This window comes from Silurus meridionalis, chromosome 7, assembly GCF_014805685.1.
Source record: "Silurus meridionalis isolate SWU-2019-XX chromosome 7, ASM1480568v1, whole genome shotgun sequence".
Classification (NCBI taxonomy): domain Eukaryota; kingdom Metazoa; phylum Chordata; class Actinopteri; order Siluriformes; family Siluridae; genus Silurus; species Silurus meridionalis.
In genome coordinates this window covers 8,658,155-8,678,764 of record NC_060890.1, presented here as the reverse complement: position 1 = coordinate 8,678,764, position 20,610 = coordinate 8,658,155, and the positions used below count along the sequence as shown (strand labels likewise).

The following is a 20,610-nucleotide window of genomic DNA, read 5'->3' as shown; positions in this document are numbered from 1 at the left end:
TGAATAAAGTACCCCAACATCCAATAACATGCTCAGCATCCAGTGGCGTTCCACATGTACCGCTGTCCAACTAGCCTTTTTTTTAGCTTTTATAGAGGCATCACATCACACTTCCGACTACGTCAGCTCATGCAGATGCCAGGTGCATGTTAATGTGTTTCCACTCGAATAGCATTCATTCACTCTATTCTAGCAGTCATTAATTAATCTTCACTAATCCATTGACAGACTTCCAGGACCATGGAACAGATGAGTGCACAAAGGAAAAAAACAACAATGATAACAAAATGATAAGGATACAGTGTGCATCAGAGAGAAATCGCAAAATAGTAACGCATGGCTAGAGGACTGATTGACCTATTTCAATAGTCGCTAAACCGTTTCCAATGAAGCTAAAGGTTCTCTAGTTAAATAATTAACACATTGATTCAGGACCTGCTTTTACAGCTTCTTTCCCCTTCTTGCTATATCTTCTTGGGCCTGTGCAAATATATTTTTTTTTCTTTAAAGAACTGTTTGGTTCACATTTTGCACGTAACCTTCATGCAAAGTGCAAAACATTGATAAGCATGTTTGCACAGTCCGTGATGTAACAGTGCTGATCCTCAGGTCTTCCAGTGACACAAACAAAATGTCCTGCTTCAAGAGCTGCAGTGGAGGTAAAGGGCTAAAAAGAGAACAACAAGGCGGTTAATGTTTAATTGTGCTTCTCAGTACGAGAATGTGCTTAGATAGGGGTTTGGGTTTGCAATGTGCAAAACAAGTGAAAGCATTTGGATTTTTTTTCCCGTAAAGGAAAATGTTTCTTTTTTTAAAAGAAAGAGATTGAGTGCATGAAAATAATTTCCAAGATGTCCATTTTGTCATAAAGTGTAATTCTGGATGCTATAGGTTTTTTCCACATAAACCTCTACATAGTCATCTATCATTTTAATACCACTGTAATGGTATACGGTAATAATAAACCCTTTATAAGCACGCATGCAGGAGGCCATTAATCAATAAACTGCAAAACATACACTACACTTAAGTGCCTCAAAATGCTTGCAGGAGAGCATTTATTAGTTTAATACTAATGAAATACTCAATTTCTAAAGTGCTTCAACATGCTGGCAGGGGAGCCAAAAAAGATTTACTGCTATTGAAATAATAGACCATTGCTAAGCACTTTAAAACACTTGCAGGAGAGCATAAATCGGATTTACTGCTACTGAAATTACACTCCATTTCCGCCGCCTCAACACACTTGCAGAAGATTATAAATCAGATTTATTATTATTAAAATAATACTCAATTTCTGAATGCTTCAACACACTTGCATGAGAGTATAAACCTGATGTATTACGTTTGAAACAGTACTCGATTTCTGAACACCTAAACATGCTTGCAGGAGAGCCTAAATTATTCTACTTATAACGGAGTAACTGTAGATGTCATTGTATAGTATCAGATTCTTATAATAGAGCAACCTTAGATGTCATTTTATAGTCAATACTATACTAATTAGTCAATAAACCCTGCAGGTTCTACCAAACTAGGACACATATCTAATATTAAACATTTACACGTGAAATGGAGGTGAATTGCTTGCCCATGATAAACCAAACAAAACAAAACTCATTCATATTTTCAGTTCTAAACATATATGAAATATCTCATGAAGCTTTAAAAATTAAACGTGGATCAGAAATCAATTCAGATCAATTTCAATGATAAATAGTTCTAAATGATAAATATGGAAATTTGTTTTCAATTCAAATTTTGTTCAGGTATTGTTTTTCCTTCTTTGTTTTCCCTCATACTTCCCAAAAACATATTAGTAGGTGGATTGGCTAAACCAAATTGCCTCTAGGAGTGTGTAAATGTGTGTGCTTGCATGGTGTCTTGGCATCTAATCTAGGGTGTATTCCTACGTCATGTCTGGACACTTGGTCCACAATGACTCAATAAAGTGTGTGGGTGAGTGAAAGTTCAATTGTAAACATTTAGCTAAATATTTAAATGAATGAAAAGCACCTTGTGTGTCCAAAGTGATTGTGTGTATCATGAAAAAAAAAATAAAGAATAAAGAACACACTGATAGATGACATATATGCTATAATGTCTTTCATTAAGCAAAAGGGTTTGGTTTAATATCCACCAACAAAAAAATCTGGAATACGGATTAAAAGACAAAAAGTTTTATCTAAGCATAAATAACTGCTTGTGTAAGGATTATAACACAGCTGATTTAGGTCATTAACATTTATTGCTAGGTTTATATGATATATGAGAGCAGGGAAATCACCAAACATTGTCTTTGAGGACTTTCCTCCTATTAATGATAATGATAAAATAATAAAAAAAAAGATTTTTATAAATGGTCTTTGGGATGGCATTTACGTTTACTTCTACATGTAAATGCAGAGGGACTTTAAGCTCTATGAGTGCCATAGCAGTTCTATAATCTCTCAGATCTACATCAGGGAATGCACTTGTAACTGTTGGACTTGCATGGCACCAGTGGCAATTAGTAACTCAGCATTGTACAACCCCACACGCATGGAACACTATCTTCAGTGAGTTAGTTCAGAGTACAAGAGCTGACAGAAGGACCTTTGGACATGTTTGTCGTGAATGGGCCGTGAATGGGCCAGACTCATTCAGACTCATTCAGAAGATATGGAACGATATTCTCCAACAACACAAGGCTTCCATTGAACTTAGCCAAAACAAACAACTGTTACATTTTCACAAAAGTTAACTCATTATCAGAATCTTAAAAATCTAGGAAAAAGTCATTTGAGTACATACACTAGACCTTCAGCCCTGTCTTTTTTCTAATACAAATATTAAATTCTTCACAGAAATCAAGTGAGATTGTTGTTTGAGATGGCAGAAGGTACAAGAATAGACTTGGCTGAAGAGTTCTTAGTCACGAGAAGTGTAAATACTATAAAATGCATGTTCAGTATTTGGTCTTTGAAGTATATTCAACATACATAGAAGTGGAAAGCCTGATGCTGGAGAGGTTTCTCAGCTAAATCACTGTCAAACTTAAAAATATACTAACCTTTAGACATTTATCATTCGCCATTGCTAACCACAGAAAATATTTGTCTATGAGGTCTTTTCAACTTTCTTTTCCTGTAAAAACAAGAACAAAACTCTAGGCACAAGGATGGTAGGAACCAAAAGAGCAACAGCACTCTTTGTGAATGACAGAATGTAAAATATTGTATGGTTATCTGAAGGAAAGGTCAAAAAGTCCAGGAGCTGAAGAAGAACTAATGATATGGCAATAGAGCCCATTTTAAAGGGGTTACTAGTGCTCTTTTTGTGCTGAGTATGGAGTGGTGAGTGCAGGCCCAGTCCAAGACCGAACAAGGTGCCCATGTTGCGCAGCAGGCTGGCGAACGGCGTCGTGTCCATGTTGACCCAGGCTGGGTTCACACACCATTTCTGAGCCTTTTCCAAAGTCCACAGCAAATCCACACCCACCACCTTCAAGAGAACATAAAAGCCGACGGCGAAAACGAGCAGGAAAAGAGTGATGCTGAAGTACTTCTGCAAGCTGGTGATGTAAATCCACTTCTGTCTTGAGAATATCTCGGCAACAATGATACCTGGAATCAAAGACAATAGATTTATTGATGATATATTAAAGCCACTTAGGTAATTCAGTATAGATGATGGCATTGGAAAGAATTGCAGGGTCAAGCAGAGGATTGTCTACCCACCTGAGATAACTCCACATATAACCTGATGGGGAAAGTGGGCGGCAACATAAACACGAGACATGCAGACTAACAGCTCCACCAGTCCCAGCAGCATCCATAGTACCATCTTTAAAAGCCTGGCAGTAGACAATTGTCAAACGTGTACTAGTATATAGGAACCATCAAACACTTTTGCAGGCTTAATACTTCAGCATACTTTCTGCAGAGATTGTGTTTTGCTGAATTCCACAACCAATAAACAACAAACAGGCAATGCCCTTCCTAGAAATTGTGCAAGCATGCAAATGTGGTTACTTGTTCATGCAAGCCTTGCAGACATCATCTCTGCATTATGCCCTTCAGACTGACAAAAGTAATCAGTATATACACCAAGAAGGCATAACTTTCTGGCCACAGATCAGGCATAACATAATGACCACGTTTCTAATATTGTGTTGGTCCCCCTTTAAATGCAAAAACAGTCCTGACCCATTGAGCATTAACAGCAGTTCATCTTCTTGCATCTTCTTCAGCAATTTAAGCTACAGGAGCTCGTCTGTTGGATCGGACCACAAGAGCCAGCCTTCGCTCCCCACATGCATCAATGAGCCTCGGCCGCCTATGAACCTGTCGCCGGGTCACCACTGTTCCTTACTTGGAGTATTTTTGATAGATACACTGCAGACCAGAAAATCCCACAAGAGCTGCAGTTTTGGAGATGCTCCGACCAAGTTGTCTAGACATCACAATTTGGCCCTTGTTTAAACTCGCTCAAATCCTCGCTCAAATGCTTCTAGCACATAGTTTTTGTTGACAGAATGTTCACTTGCTGCCTTGTATATTTCAACAACTAACAAGTGCCATGATGAAGAGATAATCAGAGTTATTCATCTCACCTGTCATAATGTTAGAATGCCATAATGGTATGCCTGATCGATGTGTAAGCAGTAATGCAAAATCTCAAGTGAAGATTTGGCACTTGCATGTTGTGTCTGAAACTCACCAGTAAAGCAAAGCAGGGGTTTTTCTCTGAGCAGCAATGGATAACACCGCTATGACCATCACATACCCTACTGCAGCAGAACCCATTGCATGACCAGAAGGACTTCCTGAAAAGAAATAAATAGGTGCAGTCTCTCAAACACAAGCCACATGCCTAAGGTTTGGTTTTTCAACTTGTGAAACAATGTTTCTTATTCTTTTCATTTAGATGATGGTCATGCAAATGGCAAAATGAGTTGTGAAACAAATGCCATGTGTCAAAAATAGTCCATTTTGATAGTTGTCTCTTAGCACAGATCAGGGGATGCATATATGCAATATGACCAGAAATGCCTTACACTACTGTCTTTTAAGATAAGATCGGGGTCATGCAAAGGGCCAAAGGAATAGGAGGAGGGAGCGTTTTCAAATCCTTCAACCATACCAGTTTAATTCAGGTCAATGATTTATTCCTATCAATAAATTATCAACAGCCTAATTTCAAAAGTAGTGCTTAGGGTATAGCATTAAGATAACCCAAAGCAAGACATCATCTAGTCAGTTCAGCTCATTCATTACCATCTGAGTTGCACAACCGTTTACAACAAGAAAAATCGACTGACCGTGCAGTATGAATCAATATGAATGTGTTAAGCATCGTACCTGGTCCAGTCTCACACGTGATGGAAAGCTGCCTGAGAGCAGGCGCTGACTCATTGCCATAAAACTTAGTTTCATGAACCCACCAGTAAGGCCTTTCTCCAAAAGGACCCTGCAAACCAAATGTTGATTAAGGTTCAGAGCTGTTGGAACAACTTGTTTCCAAGCTTCAGAAAGTCTTACCATTTTAGCACCAGGTTAAGCCAGTCGCCCACCACACCCACCCAGATGAGCTTGATGCCGACGTTCCTTTCCAGGTGGAACCAGATAGGGAAGAAGATATAGAAGGTGGTGTGGAGGTCCGCCACATAAGAAATCAGCTGAAACCCACTTTCATAGGCAATGTACTCTTTTTGCAAATAGAACACCACACTCACCCCCCAACTATGGAGCAGATCCATAACTCAATGACGACAAAGGCAGGGTGCTTATCCCAGCACAATCATTGACGCACAGATGATGAGGATTGAAGCGTGCAGGCTTGATGGTTTTTACCTCTTGTTTGGATTTTGCTTGCCCCTTCCAGCTGGACTTTATTCAAGGCTAGATCATGTTTACACGACTCCTGTTGTATCCAGGAGTCTTCAGGGTCTATGACCTTTCCACCCTCTGTGATGGTGAAGGGGGCCAGGACTGATAACAAAAACATGGAGTAAGATGATTGGTTGTGAAACACAGAGTATGATGTCATATGATGACACGGACGTCATTAAACCAAACAAAAGAGGTTTCTTTTGGATGGCCTTTTTTCAAAACGGTAGTCGGCTTTCATATGATTCACGTTTTCATTCTATTATTGGTAAAATGGTGGCAACTAAAAAAAACAAAAAATGGTTTAAAAACAGCCACCCCTGTTTTCTCAAACCAGCACATCACTAGCAATTATTAGAAATATTTATCACCTTAATACACATATTGCTTTGCAATATCTGTATCAGAGAATATGCTTTTTTGCTCAAATTCATTTCAAGGCTCAAGCAAAAGGACTAAAGCCTTGCAAACAACCTGAAACCTCAAGTTATAGACTGTTATTTTCATAAACACAAAATTCAACATATTCCACAAGCATCTAAACAGGCATCGTAGACAACGCTGCAGAAAAACATCTAAAGATTAGACTCCAAAGATTAGGTCTAATCACTTTTGCTTACAATTACAACACAACCAAGAAAATGATATTATATATTAGCACTGTTCAGGTGCAGAACATACACTATATGGACAAAAAATAACTGGGTCACCTGACTTTTACAACCATATGTAGTTCTTCCTCAAACTGTTACCACAAAATTGGAGGCAGCATTAGAATAATTCTACCTTAAACTGTTCCTGCATGAAAATGCCCCTGTGCACAAAGCCACCTCCATGAAGAAATGGTCTACATGGTTGGAATAAAAGCTCTTCAGTGGCCTGCTATAGAGCTCTGATCTCAGCCCTATTGAACACTGTTGAAATGAATTAGAATCTAGTGGAACATCCTCCCTAGAAGACTAATGGTTATTATAACAGCAATGTGGAATGGGATGTTTAAAAACACATTTTGCCCATACAGTGTATTTTGAAAAAATTGCCCAAAGCTTGCAGAATGAATGCAAAACTGTCTTGAATGTAACCCAGTTTCTTTTAAAGGACATAACAGGACAAGATACATTGCAGAACTTGTATTAAACATAAAGATGATTTTTTGTTTAGGTTCAACCTTTATTTGAAAGAGATATATGGTGAAATATACTGGTTAAAGATGTAAATGCCATTGCATAATGCACATAGTAATGTTTGGAGAGCAATTCATAAATAATTCAGAAATATGAAAATAACTGACTTGAATTCCAATCATAATACAATAACGATACCCAGAAAAGTATTTGCAAATAATATTACAACCATCAAATTTTACATTTAATTGACAGTGAACATTAGTAAAAAAAAATTGAAAATAAAAAAAAATGCATGTTGACTGATAAACTGTCTTCAGTTTCTTGGTAAAAGTAAATGGCTGTCATGTAATTTCATCCTCCACCTTAACTTGTTTGCGTCCCATTTGCTTTCCAACAAAGAGGCTGTTTGTTAACTGTATCTAACTATTTTCTCTGTCCACTCTGTTTTATTACACATGTACAAGGTCCAAAGATCAGTGTTGTCCATGCGTTCAGCTGGTGGGCCTGCTGATATAAAGCCTAGAGACAGCATGCTCAAGGCTATCAGTCCTTTCGCTCTCTTTCTCTCTCTCCCTCTCACTAATTCAACACATTTTGCTGAAGAGGAACATCATCAGAATGGACACCATGATGGATGCTATACATGGCTATGGTGTGAGCTCCACAGAGTACCTACAGACTCACTACAAAGATGCCCAGGGCTGGTTCCTGTTTGTGTCCTTTGCTGCTGACCTGCGCAACACCTTCTTCATCTTCTTCCCCATTTGGTTCCACCTGAGAGCATCGGTTGGCATCAAGCTCATCTGGGTGGCTGTGGTCGGGGATTGGCTCAACCTCGTTTTCAAATGGTAAGGTGTAGGATAACTTTAAATATATATGTACTTATAATAATAATAAAAAAAGATATTATTATTAGTTATATTTTCAAAAAATATATAATTTTTTGACTTAATGACAAAGTAAGAAAAAATAAAATTAAAAAAAGGTAAATAAAAATAATATATAAAAATCATATAAAAAATATGTATATATATATATATATATATATATATATATATATATATATATATATATATATATATATATATATATATATATATATATATATATATATATATATATATATATATATATATATATATGCTTATACGATATACATGTGTATGTTATCAGACTAATATATATTTTTTTCCTTGTCTAACTTGGCCCTTAATTTTAATAATTTGCATTTATTAATTAATTCATACATTTTAAAATCTAATTAAAATGTTTCCACTGAAGGATTCTGTTTGGAGAGCGGCCCTACTGGTGGGTGCACGAGACGCCCTACTACAGCAACAAGTCTGTGCCGCACATCGAACAATTTCCCATGACCTGCGAGACAGGCCCCGGTGTGTTCTCTCATCTCACACACCACAAACCATTTACCTAATAACCAAAATACATTAATGCCCTCACCAGACAACACACTACAGTAACGAAACAGACTAATGAGTATGTCATGGGTTTAATTTTATAGTAATCACATCAAATGTGTGTTTTGCTGATGCAGGTAGTCCATCGGGTCATGCTATGGGAGCAGCTGGAGTTTACTATGCCATGGTCACCTCCATCCTTACCATCATGCTGAGCAAAAAAAACACCCCCCCCACTAAAGCACTGTAAGAGTCTTGCATTCAAATCACTTTCACATGGAATGTTGATTTTTAAAGTGAAATAGTGATGCACTAGTACAATTATTTTCCAATCCAAACATGAGCTCTTGATAAATAAGCAAAGAAAGAAAGGAATATTTTATTTAGCTCTGGTCACTTTTGAAGCTAATAGGAATTAAGTGCATTAGCTAGGTATATTAGTGGCTTTGGGACCAGCAGGGTTGTGTTTAGTTTTACAACATGCTTCTTGGTAGCTAAGAAGGTTTTGGTGTCTTGTGTGTCAGATGTTGTCTTTCCCCATCAGGTATATAATACTAGACAAAAAAGCTGTGCTTAGGTTAGCCGGGGTGTTGTAGCTGCCATGCACAGCTAGCAAAGAACTCTTCATGAATCTTATGTTTTACTTGTACTGTATGAGATTGGTTCCTCTTTTATTTTTTTCATTATGTTGCACAACATCACCTTACGGGTTTGAACATAGATTCAGACTGATATTTAAGACATATATTTCAGTGCATTATTTATGTTGATTTTTTTTATATTCCAGGTACCTGCGAGGCACTCTCTGGACTCTTTTCTGGACCGTTCAGATCTGTGTTTGTCTCTCCAGAGTCTTCCTGGCTGCCCATTTCCCTCATCAGGTCATTGCTGGTGTATTTACAGGTCAGTTCTCATTAGAGTGCATATCATGTGGGAAAATCTGGGCACACTTTGTAAAAACTAAATCTTCCTGTCTTTCCTCGCAGGTATGATTGTGGCTGAAGTGTTTAACAGGCAGAAGTGGATCTACTACGCCAGCTTGCAGAATTACTTCAACATCACTCTGTTCCTGCTCGTTTTCGCCGTGGGCTTTTACGTCCTTTTGAAGGCCGTAGGTGTGGACTTGCTGTGGACTCTGGAAAAAGCTCAGAAATGGTGTGTGAACCCAGCCTGGGTGCACTTGGACTCAACGCCGTTCGCCAGCCTGCTGCGTAACATGGGCACCTTGTTCGGTCTGGGCCTGGGCCTGCACTCGCCACTCTATACCGAGAGCAAAAAGAGCACTAGCGCCCCCTTCAGGATCGGCTGCGTGCTCAGCTCCCTGCTCCTCCTCCACCTTTTCGACTCCATCAAGCCGCCGACGCACACAGCGGCGCTCTTCTACCTGCTTTCGTTCTGCAAGAGCGCCATCGTTCCGCTGGTCACCGTCAGCATCATTCCATACTGCGTGTCTGGAGCCCTGAGTTTACCAAGCAAGAAACACCTTTAAAAGAACTTAAAGACAATTTTAGCAAAAACACAAACCCTCAGCAGTATTTTCCAGCTTTCATTCTTGACTGCACATCTCATCAGGTCTACAAGCTCAACCTGGACAAAAGACTTCCTTAAGCACTGTAATAAGTTGTTTTATTGCTCAGGATTACAGTGTTGTGTTTAGATTACTGTTTTATTTAATCTCATTACTCGTAACTTAGTGCTTTTTAAGCGTACTGAGAATAGGCTTGGCATCCGTCCCAAGCATACAAATACTTTTGGATGAGGTTCGTTTTTAAGAACTCGGATGTAGAACTTTACGACGGGGACAAAGAACGTTGTTTTATTTCACGCAATCAAACGGAAAGTGGCGTCCTGCCCATAACGCGTCTGTTGTGCGTGTTCGGAAATAATAGTGGCTTGTGCTTTCTGTAAATGTCTATTTTTGAAAATTTGTATTTTTAATAAAACATTCAAAATATATGAAGCAATTTATTTATCCATATTTCATATTCACATGCTCCTTTTAATTTACATTTATGGCATTTGGCAGACGTCCATATCCAGGCTGACTTACAGTTATCTCAGTTAAACAGCTAAGCAATTGAAGGCTAAGGGCCTTGCTTAAGGGCCCATGAACCAATGAACCACAAACGCTGAGCAACCGCTTCCCAGACATACGGACTAAAAAAATAAAAATAAAAATACATATATAAAGCAGATATTTGGGTTGTGCAATAATTTGAATGATTTTACCAGGTATACAGTATACAATCTTCAGACACGAGGACAAAAGACTTCAACAGAAGTGTGTCATTATCAAGTGACAGATACAGTTTGTTTATTTGTTTCTTTCAAGTACTCAAGTACACCTTAGGATTCCTCAAGGATTTCAAAACCATCTCCCCAAAGACAATGTCTAGCCATTAACTAGGGAATAAAACACAAAAGAGCAGGTTGTTACGGTGGCTGAGAAGTGCAAAACACATTAACAAATGCAAAACCAAATTAACAAATCTAAAACCAAAACAACAAATCATTGGATGATTACAGATCATTGGACGAGACACCTGTCATTCACCTGTATATCTTAAATGACAGGTGTCTCGTCACCATTCCATTCAACTATACCTACCTTTTCCGATTTGTCTGAATTTTGTCGTTGTGTTTTCGGATTTGTTAATGTGTTTTGCACTTCTCGGCCACCGTAGGTAGAACAGAAAATAATCAACAAAACGAGGGAGTAACAGTATGATTTCCTATTTATATCACACCGAAACTTGCTTGTGAATCCAAGTCATACTTTTGAACCCTTTAATCTATTACGATTAGCATGTAAATGTAGATTGTGTGTAAAACAAGTCTATGAGTATGAGCCGTTCCTATAGAAACAATAATTACCATAGGATTTCTATAGGATTAATCATTTCTATACACTGAATACATTCACAATAAATAGAAGCTTAATAACAACCAAATTGAAAAAAGCTGTGGTCTCAATTCTGTCAAAATACAATAAAATCATTTAGACTGATCTGCCTGGGCTTCATGTGTGTGTGTGTGTGTGTGTGTGTGTGTGTGTGTTTTGTTGATTAAATAAACAAACCAACCTGCACATGTTAGATTCTCGTGCTTTAGATATGCTTCCCAAATAAACCTGATGAGAACGATTAACAAATAGCCAAAAAGCTTTTTCCATCCACTACCATCAATAGAACCAGATTATTCTCATAACGGCTGTTTAAAAGAGAGTTGGTTCAGTCCAGTTGAAATCTGGTCCTTGTTTAAACTGAAAGAGCTCCATGATCGATCTGTTCATCTGTCACTCTTCTCCTGCAGTGCGTTTGCGGCTGTGCTCCAGCAGCAATGCCTCCACCTCCGCTCTCTTCGCCAGGCTGTTGGCCTTGCCTTGGAAACGTCCGTTCTTCCCAGCACCTTTTCCCTGTAGCATCTCCACCACTCTGTGTGTGGACACGGACATGACAATGGGTCAGAATTGGAAACGTTTCCGTTATAATATTCATTAATACAGACGTTCCTTGGCTTTGCTTAATTTGTAGAATTTACACTGGTACTGAACAAAAAAAAAGAAAAGTGAGAGAATTCTGCTTTGCATTTTCCTAAAATACATCAACACATCAAAGCAATAGAATAAATTCTACCTATTTTTTGTGTCTTTTTTACAATGAAAGCTTGGTGTTTTTTTTATGCCTTACCGTGGCCCCAGGTCAGTTATGAGGTTCTCAGGTCCTGCAAGCAGAAACATTCCTGCTCCTTTCGGGTCCCCCACTGTCAGAAAAATAACTGTCTCCTGCACACAAACACCAAATCATAACTGCTAGGAAATGAAAGAAAACACCATAAAGATGGTTTATGGCACTAAAGTACTGAGGAATTTATTATAACAATAATATTATAATGGCTTTGCTCCCTGTTGGCATGAATGTTTGAAGGCATTAATTCTGTGTAGTTTTTATTAAAAAAGAAACCCTATGTTTTAGACAAAAGTATTGGGTCACCTGACTTTCCCAGCCATATGTGTTTCTTTTTCAATCTGTTATCACAAATTTGGAGGCAGAATTTGGGTAGCATTAGATTGTCCCCTCATTTGAACAAGGAGACCCAAATTTGCTCCAGCATGACAAAGCCCCAGTTCAAGTGTGTGCAATGAAGATATGGTTTACTTGTTTGGAGTGAGAGATCTTGAATGGCCTGTTACAGAGCTCTGACCTCAAACCTATTAAACACCTTTGAGTCAATCGCATTGCTGTCTGCACCCCATGCCCTTGTGGTTGAATGAGCATAAATCTCCACAAGCACATTCTGAAATCTAGTGGAACGTCTTCCCAAAAGAGTGGAGGTTATTATAACAGCAAATGGGCACTAAATGTGGAATGGAATGCACATATGAATCTCAAAAGCAAGTGTCCAAAGAGTTTTGTCGATATAGTGTATGTAGACGTTTATCGATACAAAGTACGTCGTATAATTTTGTGTTTTCTTGAAAATCCCTTAGTTTCCAAAAGGTTCCTAGAATGATATAAACATGGGACATGTGCGTTTTCTGAACAGTTTTCTGAACGATCAGCTCTGCTACATAGTGACTTTTATATTCTAAAGTGTGTTGACAGGTTTCCAGCAGGGTTTGGATTGTTTCTGTTGTTTTATGCAACCATTTTCAAGTGTATTTGGTTGTTCTCATGCAGGTGGTGTCAAGTCATCAACCAACATTAATTTGTGTTGAAACCTGTTTTGGTTTTGCCCAGAAGGCTGTTGGCTGACAAAGGGATTATACTCGTGTGGAACCTTATAATTGTCCAGTCAGCAATAAAGTTTTGCATTTAAATTGCTTGAGTTTGATTTGGATATTCAATTACATTTACAGCATTTGGCTGAGCTATGATTTGGTGGATACTGAGTTACTGACAGAAAACTAAGTGGTTTCTACAGTTTTGAATGGAAAAAATTGATCACTGTTTGGTTTTTAGAAAATTGACTGGCGATTCAAATAACGGACTGTTGCTGTTCCAGTTGCTCGTGTTAAAATGCAGTAATACCGCACCTGAAAGCCAATCTCATTGGCAATGATGTTCATGAACTCGTTGTCACCGTCCTTGCTATGAGCAGAGAAAAAATAATATGGAACAAAGTAAACCATTTAAAGCTACTAATATTTCACTGCATATTTATTTTATGTTGAAATGGATACGCACTTGTGTAAGCTGAAGAAGTTGTCTTTCTCCGGCTGGCTCTTGAAGTTCTGTGCTATAAGAACAGCCATGTCTCTGAGGATAGTGAGGTTACTCTGCCAACAACACAGGAGTTCAATACGTGAACTTGAATTTAATAAATCTCACATAAGAGATTGTCTTACCTTCTGAAGACGCTTGACTGTTTTCTGCAGTTTGTCCACGGCATCGATGTGCTCATCAGGCCCTGTTCTGAAAGACAAACCAGAACAACATTTTCACACATGATTATACACCAGGACTAGCATAAAAAAACAACAACAAAAAACGATCTCGAAAAGCATGCGCTCTCTCTCTGGGCACTCACTTCAGCAGCGCTGTCAGGGACTTTTCCGCGTTGTAGCATTCATCTGCATACTTCAGTACTCGGTTTCCAGCTATGAAAATCAAGTTGGTTTTATTCTTCTTCCCTTTTTCTGTCCCCAAGATCTTGATCACCTTGTATAGCAAGCACAAAATATTGATGTGTTTGAGGTAAAAAAAAATTCAAAGTGTCAGTGTCACATAGTCTAAACTACAAATCACTACAAGCATTTAGCAGATTTACTGTCCTCTGAAAATAACTCTACATACAACCACTATTTTCAAACAGCTGGCAACTCAAGTGAGTACACCCTAAAAGAACATGTCAAAACCGTGTCCAGTCTTGCACTGCCTCAATCCTCCTGGGCAGGGACTTCACCAGAGCTGCACAGGTTGTTGCTGGGATCCTTGTGCACTCCTTCATTGAGGATCCCCACAGGTGCTCAAGAGGGTTCAGGTCTGGAGACATACTTGGCTAATCCATCGCCTTCACGTTCAGCTTCCTCAGTGAGGCAGTTGTGATCTTGGCGGTGTGTTTGGGGTCGTTTTTATGTTGGAAAACTGCCGTTCGGCCCAGTTTCTAAAAACTGTCATGTTGGAACCCATATTTTCTTCTTCTTATATCGTTGTGGAGCGCAACCATTTTAATTCTCAAATCCTCAGAGAGTTCTTTGCCATGAGGTGCCATGTTGAACATCCAGTGGTCAGTATGAGAGAATTGTACTCAAAGCACCAAATTGTAACTGCTTTAATACAAGATACACAAATATGTATGGTCCTGTCAAGCAGACAAAAACATGAACATAATGAATAGGACGTGTGGTTATCGCTTAGGGTGTACTCACTTTTGTTGACAGTTATTTTGACAATAATGGCTGTATGTATCTATACTGCTATACAAGCTGCACACTGACTACTCTAAAATATATCCAGTTTCATTTCTATAGTATTGTCCCTTGGGAAGAAATTCTTTTGTATACACACACCCACACAGGAAGTCCTCATCTAAGTTCAGCCTTAATGGAGTTCCCATGTGGTGTTTGAACGGGCGGCACACCAGGGAATATTGAGGCTGTTGGAGCTGCCAGGGTGAATATCCACAGTGCTGTGTAATGACACTGAAATTCCCTGTGCGCGGCACTCACACTAGCTTTATTCTTATAACAGGATTTTTACAGCGGATGCTTGTTGTGCACCACTTCACTGCTCCATCATAACTATTGGCAAGAGGTTCTAAAGAAGGTCGCACTGGTTCCAATCAATTGCTGATGTCCAAGGGTTGCCAACTCCTAATTAAAAAATGTCCCATTTCCCTGCGCCATGCTATATATATAATACACACACACACACACACACACACACACACACACACACACACACACACACACACACACAGTGCAACCTACTTGCAGGGGTTACGTTCTATGACCCGTTGTGAGTAACAAAAAATGGTGAGGTTTTGACTCTCCTTTTGATGGTTCCTTTTACAAGGGGAATTGTACATGTACTGTACTGTACTGTTAACTCAACAGAAATTGTGAATTACTTGTCATAAATGTTTTATTTACTACTTTACATGAACAATACAATAATAAAATATTTTTTCTAACATTTAATGTCATTAGTACAAACTCGTCAACTCGTGAACTTTCCAGATTTTTCGCGAGTTACTCTCAGTCCGGTTCCAAATAAAAAGTCGCAAACTATCGAGGTCGCGAGTATAGAGGTTCATATATATATATATATATATATATATATATATATATATATATATATATATATACACACACACACACACACACTGGCAATCAAAATTAGAGAACAATTTATAAACAATTAAACAATTCTGAAATAATGTCATCTTCACTGCTCAACAGTTGAAGGAGTTTTTGTCCTGTCTATACCATGCTACCAGAACACCTTTACCACAAAATAACTAAGGCATTTAAAAAAAAAACATTATTTTGCAGAAAACACACTGATCAAAATTAGAGAACACTTTCAGATACCCCCCAGTTATTGGTGTTAATCTGGTACCTGGTGCTAATTTCCTTGATTATCTGTCAACCCCTATTTAACTGGCAGCCTAACTTCCAGTTTCACTGACTCTGCAAGATGGTGGGCCGTTCTAAAGTGACTGAAAGCCTCTGGCAGCAGGTTGTCCTGATGAAGGCCAAAGGGATGACCCTATCAGCCATAGCAAGACAAGTTGGTCGTTCCAAATCTGTGATTTCAAGAATATTGAATCTTTACAACATCACAAACTCATTCAAGTCTGCCAAGAAGGCTGGTCGTCCACGGAAGACAAATACAAGAGAGGACAGGATACTGCGGAGGATCTCAATGGGCAATCGTTTCCACACTGCAGCTGGAATTGCTCACCAGTTCAGCGCTGAACAGGGTAAGGATCTGTCTCGTCATACAGTGTCTCGACGTTTAAGAGCATTTAGACTGAAAGCCCACTCTGCAGTGACCAAACCTCTCATTAGCAGAAAGAATCAAAAGGCTAGACTAAGCTTGTTGTGTGGACAGAGGAGAACTGGTCCAAAGTTCACTTCAGTGATGAAAGCAAGTATAATTAATTTGTGTCAGATGGGAAACATTATGTTCGGAGACAAACTGAAGAAAGACTGAACCCAAAGTGTGTAAAGAAGTCAGTGAAAAGTGGAGGAGGAAGTGTCATGGTTTGGGGCATGTTTTCTGCAGCAGGAGTTGGGCCTCTTATACAGCTACATAGCAGAGTGAATGCAAATGTTTATCAGAACCTTCTTCAACAACATATGGTTCCTTCCCTGCGTTCATCACTCAATCAGCCCGCAGTGTTCATGCAGGACAACGCTCCATGTCACACAGCAAAACGGTTAAAGCAGTTCCTTGAAACTGAAAACACTGAAATAATGACATGGCCTGCCCGGAGTCCTGATCTCAACCCAATAGAGAACCTCTGGAAAATCCTTGGTGACAAAGTTATGGCCAAGAAACCCACTACAGTCACCGAACTGTGGAGGAGACTGGAAGAAGAGTGGACCAAAATCACACCAGAGCAGTGTGAGAGACTAGTGCTGTCCTGTGGCCGCAGATGTGCTGAAGTCATTCAGAGCAGAGGCCTGTACACTTCCTACTAATTGCAGACTGTTGTAACCTTCAGAAAACTTTGTTGTAATATTTTTCCATGCTACAGTCATTGTTGTTCTCTAATTTTGATCAGTGTGTTTTCTGCAAAATAATGGTTTTTTTTAAGTTATTTTGTGGAAAAGGTGTTCTGGTAGCATGGTATAGACAGGACAAAAACTCCTTCAACTGTTGAGCAGTGAAGATGACATTATTTCAGAATTGTTCAATTGTTTATAAATTGTTCTCTAATTTTGATCGCCAGTGTATGTATGTGTGTATATATACAGTATATATATACACAAACACACACACACACACACACACACACAGGTAGTGTTACAATCTTTTCGACTTTACGATTACGATTGTGATCAAAAAAAAAATTCGACAAATATTTTAATGTTTGAGCCGCTTTTAAATTACCACATGATACGTTGCGATGCTGCTACAACTAATGGCAAAGAGGTTATAAAGGAGTTTGCCCTGGTTCCAAACATTTGCCAATGCCTCAGGGTCGCCAACTCCTAGTGCCGAAATTTCCCGTTTCCCTGCACCATCCTCTACTAAATGATTTGATAGAAACATTAGTTCTAAGAGATGTCTGGAAAAAAATTGTGATCGCTTCAGTGGTAATGGCACTGCCTCCTAAAACCGCACAGCACATTCACTATATAAAGTTATATTCACTATATAAAATCCTGAATATATCATGCAAAAATGTTTTGCTTTTGTTGTGCATGAGGGACAAAAATCTTGGAAAATAATCACTTCCGAAGACATAATTAGTCGTCTTTGAAGCGAGTGTATTATGTTTTAAACTGCTTTCTTCACTTCACACAAGCATCCACTTATTAGAGTAGATAAGAGTGCTAACCTGTAGATGACTGAGATTGGATACGTGGGTCCCACAACACATGTTGGCGTCTACTCCCTCAATATCGACGATCCTTACTGGTCCGGCATGATCATCAGGGAGCCCTCTGCTCCTTACCTGGGTACAAACACACTTTAGGGGTTAATGACCGTAGCACTGGTTCACTGGCTGTCCTTCCTTAGTGTATGCTTCACAGGTACTGGATGGCAAACAGGGAACACCCCAGATATTGAAAGAGGAGAATGTCAGGAACTGACTGTTTACTTGACACTTAACACATCCCACTGATCAGCAGGTGCCACTGTAAAGATCTAGGGATGGTAACATTTACTAACAGTGCATCGACATGAAAGTTAACAATGTGATGTGTGTACCTTCTCCACATCAGGGTCATCTATAGAGAGCAGGCGCACATTCACTGGGACATGAGCACGGATCCTGTCATTGACTGTGTCCTCCAACGCTTCCATCTCTCCCGGCTTCACAGAGGCTGTATCTAACTCGATACTGCTGCGCTGACGGCCCAACTCCCTGCAGCACAACACGAGCATGAACACACAAACACACACACACCTCTTTGCTTTAAGGTGAATAAAAAAAAATTTGTTACAATTTCGTTGATAATGAATCCGGTTTGCGATAATGTTATTTTCTAAAGAAAAGAATCCAGGATCATACCATGAGGTAGTTTTGTAGCCAAACATCGCATCCGCCAAAGCAGTGATCAGATGTTGGCCTGTGGAACAAGTACACGGCATTATTAATGCAAACACAGGGTTTTTGAAGGTTTCACAAAGTCATATTTAAGACCCTTTTAAGATCATTAAGAATGAAATTTAAGACCTGTATCACAACATCAAACACACAAACTTGTTCTTAACCTTTTCATACTTTATAGTCAGATTATATTTTTAAATACTTTTATACTTGATTTTTTTTGTAATTTTATTTATTTGCTTATATAATGTAATATTATCATCTTTTTCATGTTTACAAGTTGGACATTCAAAAATAAAAAAGCATTCCGTTATATGTCATACATTTGAATGTGTATGTGACAAAATTTTAAAACAGGAGTCCGACATAAACAAACAACTGCAACTTGATCAATGCTTCTTCAAGATAGAAAAAAAAGAGAAAGATGAAGGAATGACTGAGTATAGCTCCTGTAATGTGAGCAAGATTGTTAACTTGTTTCACAAACAACAATATATGTAAATATAAATGGAAAAAATGTCATGTTGTAGTCTAATAAATACAAAATTAATCAATGATAAGAAGAATAAAAACACATTATAATGTAAAAAAAAAAAAAAACAAACACTGCTTTGAATTGGGACGTGTCACACCACCATGCTGTTGATGATTACCCGAAAACAGCTGACGTGGAAATATTTTATTCCTCAGATATTTCGAATGAAATTCTGATATTATGTAATGTGTCTTTGCACTTTAGTGAGGGGTCGTTAATGAACCAGTCGTTCATTTTGAGCGAGACTTTAATGTGACTCAGAAGAACGAGTATTCTTAAAGATTGATTTCTTAATTTTCTGTGTGTGTAAGCAAAACTTTATGAAATCTACGTAGATTATGTACACAAAACAAAATCGATTAGTTATGAGCCCTCTGTTTATATATATATATAAATTATTGGAACTATATTCAAACTTTGTGTATCTAGACGTGTTGGGGGATCTGCTTATTAAAAATTTTACATTTTATTTGATTTCTGATCAAAGGAACAAAATTAACTTAATGACAAAAAAAAAATAAAAAATATATATATATTCCTTTTGATGAATAAGATTCAAAGGACCAAGTCACTAAAATGATCTGATCTTCCCATCACTATTGCACACTAGATTCAAATTCATTGTTCTACGGTTTTGGCAATTTTGCAGTATAAAACTTATTAGTGCATGAGCAGCAGTAAATTTTGTGCATGCCGTTGCACACTCACCTGAATGCTGCTGCATGTGATCAAACCTACGCTTCCAGTCGACCTTGAGCTGAACCTCACGTCCTTCCTCGAGAGCTGAACTAGTGAAATGCACTGCCTCCGCTCCCTGCCTCAACACTCGCAACACTTCCACATCCTCGATGGTTCCACGGTCATCAGGCTGTTTCCCAAATCCACACACACACACACACACACACACACACACACACACACACACACACACACACACACACACGCCGTTACAATCACTATAAGGTCCTGAACAGAACTTATATTATATGGAATTAAACGCAATGGAGCGCCATGATGTTAAATGCTGGGGTAGTTACAGTCACTCAGCTACACATCCGACCACAAAGCATCACTCTGGAGTTTCCTATTTTCCTATAAAAATATGCTCTCAGAGCTGCTGTTACAGGGAAATGATCGGACCAATCACATCTGAGAATTCAAATTTCTGTGCCAAACCCTTTATTAAAAGAAAGAGTTTTTTACAACAAGCTGAAATTCTTTCTTCACATTTCCCAGTGAGTGCAGGGTCGGCCATTAAACAGCGCCTCTGGAGCACAGAAGGTTAATCGCCTTTTCTCAAGAGTCACTGGTGTTTGAACCCCTGACCTTTTGATGACCCAGCGCCTTAACCACTGAGCTACTGCTTCCCGTCAGATAATTAAATGGGCATTATATGACCAGTTTAGAAACTGCACCAGATTAGCTAATCTGCT

General features: G+C 38.7%; 3 protein-coding genes across 3 annotated transcripts in view; 1 reads left to right on the top strand and 2 right to left on the bottom strand.

Moving 5' to 3' along the window:
• Positions 1–2,080: 2,080 nt before the first annotated feature.
• Positions 2,081–5,848, bottom strand: g6pc1a.1 (glucose-6-phosphatase catalytic subunit 1a, tandem duplicate 1). Its single transcript, XM_046854848.1, is given in 6 exon segments — positions 2,081–3,605; positions 3,720–3,835; positions 4,702–4,807; positions 5,343–5,444; positions 5,447–5,451; positions 5,523–5,848. Coding segments are annotated over 6 exon segments (1,053 nt in total). The 5' UTR covers positions 5,741–5,848; the 3' UTR covers positions 2,081–3,099.
• Positions 5,849–7,525: 1,677 nt separating this feature from the next.
• g6pc1a.2 (glucose-6-phosphatase catalytic subunit 1a, tandem duplicate 2) lies at positions 7,526–10,368 on the top strand. Its single transcript, XM_046853455.1, has 5 exons — positions 7,526–7,845; positions 8,279–8,388; positions 8,550–8,658; positions 9,200–9,315; positions 9,399–10,368. Exons 1-5 carry the CDS (start codon positions 7,616–7,618, stop codon positions 9,899–9,901), a joined length of 1,068 nt encoding a protein of 355 aa, XP_046709411.1. The 5' UTR covers positions 7,526–7,615; the 3' UTR covers positions 9,902–10,368.
• A 628-nt stretch (positions 10,369–10,996) lies between these two features.
• aarsd1 (alanyl-tRNA synthetase domain containing 1) overlaps positions 10,997–20,610 on the bottom strand; it is an 11,617-nt gene continuing 2,003 nt past the window's right edge. Inside the window, exons 3-12 of the mRNA XM_046853454.1 lie at positions 19,886–20,045; positions 18,604–18,661; positions 18,300–18,456; positions 17,926–18,042; positions 13,942–14,072; positions 13,760–13,826; positions 13,599–13,690; positions 13,448–13,502; positions 12,102–12,196; positions 10,997–11,846 (exon numbers count right to left, since the gene is read on the bottom strand). Coding sequence (XP_046709410.1) covers positions 11,708–11,846; positions 12,102–12,196; positions 13,448–13,502; positions 13,599–13,690; positions 13,760–13,826; positions 13,942–14,072; positions 17,926–18,042; positions 18,300–18,456; positions 18,604–18,661; positions 19,886–20,045 — 1,071 coding nt within the window. The 3' untranslated portion in view covers positions 10,997–11,707. The remainder of the gene's footprint in view (positions 11,847–12,101; positions 12,197–13,447; positions 13,503–13,598; positions 13,691–13,759; positions 13,827–13,941; positions 14,073–17,925; positions 18,043–18,299; positions 18,457–18,603; positions 18,662–19,885; positions 20,046–20,610) is intronic.

Excerpts from the sequence above, each read along its gene's own strand:
- g6pc1a.2 (XM_046853455.1), top strand. The coding sequence starts at position 7,616 with ATGGACACCATGATGGATGCTATACATGGCTATGGTGTGAGCTCCACA. Across the intron at positions 7,846-8,278 it reads CTCAACCTCGTTTTCAAATG|GATTCTGTTTGGAGAGCGGC; the intron begins GTAAGGTGTAGG and ends TTTCCACTGAAG. Across the intron at positions 9,316-9,398 it reads CATTGCTGGTGTATTTACAG|GTATGATTGTGGCTGAAGTG; the intron begins GTCAGTTCTCAT and ends CTTTCCTCGCAG.